The 3,945-nt window shown below is 64.3% G+C and overlaps 1 protein-coding gene across 1 annotated transcript in view; it reads left to right on the forward strand.

The window, feature by feature from the left end:
• Positions 7-3,945, forward strand: part of POU6F1 (POU class 6 homeobox 1) — a 7,189-nt gene continuing 3,250 nt past the window's right edge. Inside the window, exons 1-4 of the mRNA XM_021379090.1 lie at positions 7-1,433; positions 1,837-2,035; positions 2,912-3,024; positions 3,415-3,673. Coding sequence (XP_021234765.1) covers positions 1,380-1,433; positions 1,837-2,035; positions 2,912-3,024; positions 3,415-3,673 — 625 coding nt within the window. The 5' untranslated portion in view covers positions 7-1,379. The remainder of the gene's footprint in view (positions 1,434-1,836; positions 2,036-2,911; positions 3,025-3,414; positions 3,674-3,945) is intronic.

A 3,945-nucleotide genomic window follows, 5' to 3' on the forward strand; every position in this document is an offset into this window, starting at 1 on the left:
CATCCAGGTGTTCCCATCAGGGTATTCCCATTTGGGTGTTCCCATATGGATCTTCCCATCAGGGTGTTCCTATATGGATGTTCCCATCCAGGTGTTCCCATCAGGGTATTCCCATTTGTGTGTTCCCATATGGATCTTCTCATCCAGCCATTCCCATACAGGGGTTCCCATATGGATCTTCCCGTCATGGTGTTCCCATCAGAGTGTTCCTATGTGGATGTTTCCATGTGGGTGTTCCCATCCAGGCATTCCCATTTAGGTTCCCATATGGATGTTCCCATCCAGGTGTTCCCATCCAGGGGTTTTCCCATATGGATTTTCCCATCCACGTGTTCCTGTTTGGGTGTTCCCAGATGGCTCTTCCCATCACGGTGTTCCCATCAGGGTATTTATTTCCATCTGCATATTCCCATAAGGATCTGCCCATCATGGTATTCCCATATGGATGTTCCCATCAGGGTGTTCCCATCTGGATGTTATCATATAGTTGTTCCCATCCAGGTGTTCCCATCCAGGTGTTCCCATCTGGTGCAGCCCTGTCGGGGTTGGGTGTAGGAGCAGGGTGCTGACCCCCAGGAGAGGTCCCATTGGGTTTTGAGGACCCCCATGGTTGGAGCCCCACGAGGTGTCCGGGCAGCATCCCACCACCCCTGGTGTAGAGCAGTTCTTTCTGAGGTTCAAATGGAACTTCCCGCATTTCGCTTTCCATCCCATCACGGGGCAGCAGTGGTGGCAGTGACGCCCACCAGGACGTGGTGACGTGCACGGTGCGATGGTGAATGTCACCCATGTGCCACGTGAAACGCGTCCCTGGGACATCCCTCATCAAATACTCATCCGGAGAGATCCGGAGGCAGTGGGGGGACAGCACGTGACCAAAGGATGAATGGAGGAGGGGGGAGGGGGAGAGCTGCCCCCAGCAGCGGTGTGAGACCCCAATGAGTGTGTGAGACCCCAATGAGTGTGTGAGCCCCCCAGTGGGTGTGTGAGACCCTCAACTGGTGTATGAGACCCCCAGTGAATGTGTGAGACCCCAGTGGGTTTGTCAGACCCCCAACAGGAGCGTGAGACCCCCAGCAGGAATGTGAGACCCCAGTGAGAGCGTGAGACCCTGAAGGGGATTGTGAGACCCCAGTGAGTGGGTGTGTGAGCCCCCAGCAGGAGTGTGAGCCCCCCCGTGGGTCTGTGAGCCCCCCACCATCGGGTGTGTGAGCCTTTCCCTGGGAACACCTCATTGCACCTGCAGTGCCGGGGGAACGTCAGCCCAAGGAGCGATGCTTGGGGCAAGTGGGGGGTGACAGGGGCCATGTCCCTTCCTTGCAGCATGAGGAAGGTCTGAGCCGGACCCCCGCCCTCCGCCGCCTCCCGGGGACCGCGCGATGGACGCCGCGGCCGTGCGGAGCCAGGATGCCCCGCTGACCGTCAACGAGCAGGTACGGGTGCCCCGGGGGTGGGGGGGCAGCCCCACGGTTGGTCGCTCCATCACCCGGAGGAGCGAAGTTCCATGGCAGAAGCGATGGGAGTGCCCCTCGGTCGGCTCCGCGCGTCCCGTGGCGGTGTCACCGCTCCGGGGGGCACTCCGGCCCCGAGGTTGGTGCTCAGCATTTGCCTGGTGCTGTTTTATCCCAGCGCAACGTTTGCTGTGCTGGGGGGGGTGGGGCTCCTGAAGACGTCACCCCCAAAGCTGCGGTTATTACAGCAGAGCCCCTCGGCTACTCATTAAGAAAGCAGAGAGATGGGCCCCGCTGTGCTCGAGGGGCTTCGAGCCCCCCCACGCATCTCCCCATGGGATGGAGGGGCTGTGCCCGGAGCTGCCGTCACGTCGGGTGCCCGCAGGTCATCGTCATGTCCGGCCACGAGACGATCCGCGTGCTGGAGGTCGGCGTGGACGCCGCGCCGCCGCCCGAGGAAGAGCGCAGAGCCGGGGCGGTGCCGCCGGGGGACGGCTCGCGGGGATCCCCGGCACGGAGCGGCGACGCCGGCACCGAGGACGCGCGGCCCAGCGCCGAAACGCCGCGCGGCACGGAGGCGGCAGGTGGGCTGCTGGCACGGCACCAAGCGCGGAGCCGGGTCGCCGGGTAGCGAAGCGATCCCCCCCGTCCTGCAGCAGAGCATCCCGCGTCCCGTGTCTGCGCGCCGTGCTCGGCCGTCGCCGCTCCTCCCGTGGCCGCGCGTTGCGTCGCTCCTGGGGGCTGCCCCCACCCCGCTGCGAGGCCTCGCCCTTGGGTTTTGTTGAACCTCAGCTCAGAAAGCTCCGTCGCTCCGTGGCTTGGCATAGCCGGGGCTGCCCGTCCTGGTCACGCCGTTGGTGCTCACGTGCGCTCTGCAGACGCTGCGCTCCGTCACCGCAATCCGGAGGGAGCTGTCGCCCAGGTCACCGGCTCCATCTGAGATTGGAAAACACCACTGAGATCCCCCCCAGCTCAACCCCCCCTCCCACCCCGTGCCCGCTGACACGTCCCCAGGTGCCACATCTCCACCGTTCTTCAGCATCTCCTGGGGACGGTGACCCCCCTCCCCCCCGGGCAGCCCATGCTGACGCATCGCTGCTGTTCCAGGGGGAGAAATTGTTCCTGATGTCCAACCTGACCCCCCCGGCGCGGTGTCACCCATCTCCCCACGTCCCGTTGTTCTCACTGAGCGCAGCCCAACTCCCCGTGGGGCCGCATGGGTCACTGAGCGCAGCCGGACACAGCTGCTCCGCGCTCTGGGGGGGTCTGGGATGCTCAGAGTTCATATATGGGATGCAATGGGACTGACGGTGCCGAGCCGGGCACCCCCGGCCTCTACGCTGTGGGGACATGTGGGAACGCTGGGGGTCGTCTCCGCTGACCTCTCTGCTTTTTAACACAACACCTCCACCCCGTCCTCCTGCTCTGCGTGCTCAACCCCTCTCCTCTCCACTCCCCAGGCAAAGCCAAACCTTCCACCGGAGCCCCCCCAGGCGCGGTGGGCACCCTGAGCCCCACCAGCAACCAGCAGCCGCAGCCCCTGGCCCCACTGGCCGTGCAAGCAGCCCCGCAGGTAACTACAGGGGGGGCTCGGGGGGGGGCAGCTTGCTGGATATGGGGACACACACACACACACACACACACACGGGGCCGCGGGTCGGGGGCACCGGGGCACAGCGCAGCGGTGGCACAGGGTGCAGGAGCTGCCCCCCGGACCACCGCCGCGTCCCCCGCTCTGCGCCCTCCCCCCGAGGTGCTGCCAGAGAGCGACGTGTGGGGTGGGCTGGGGGCGGGGGGGGGAGAGCATCACCCCGCTTCGGGGAGGGTAAGGGGGGGGTCGGCGGAGCTGGGATCCCAGCTGTGAGATGGGAGGGAGCACCGGCCGCGCTCGCTCTTGCCTCGCTGATGCTGTCTGCAGTGGCGTTGATTTTTGTTCTTTTTTAAATCTTGTTTGCTTTTGCAGGTCTTGACTCAGGAAAACTTAGCAACAGTTGTGACAGGAGTAATGGTTCCGGCAGGGACAGTTACTCAACCTCTTCTTATCCCCATCAGTATTGCAGGTCAAGTGGCAGGTCAGCAGGGGCTGGCTGTGTGGACATTTCCTACAGCAACGGTCGCTGCCCTTCCCGGACTGACGGCTGCTTCTCCTACAGGGGGAATTTTCAAACCGCCTATAGCCAATCTGCAAGGTAACCGGTGCTCTTCTGCTTTGCAGCATCCTTAATTGCACGCCTGCTCCTCCCCGGCTTGCGCCGAACCGCGGCCGTCCTCTCCCGGAGGGGTCTGCACCGGTGCTTAATGGCGGGCGCTGGAAGAAGCAGGGTTTGTCGCGACCCCCCCGCGTCCGAAAGGTGCCGGGAGCGTGGGAGAGGGGCGGGCAGGACGGAGGATGGCGGTGGGGTGAGACGAGGACCGGCGCGGGGTGTGGGACCGGGGGCAGCTGCGGGGTCACGGTTTGGTTCGGGGCTGCGGGCGCAGGGCTGGGACCCCCCCC

The sequence above is a fragment of the Numida meleagris genome, chromosome 32 (assembly GCF_002078875.1).
Source record: "Numida meleagris isolate 19003 breed g44 Domestic line chromosome 32, NumMel1.0, whole genome shotgun sequence".
NCBI lineage: Eukaryota > Metazoa > Chordata > Aves > Galliformes > Numididae > Numida > Numida meleagris.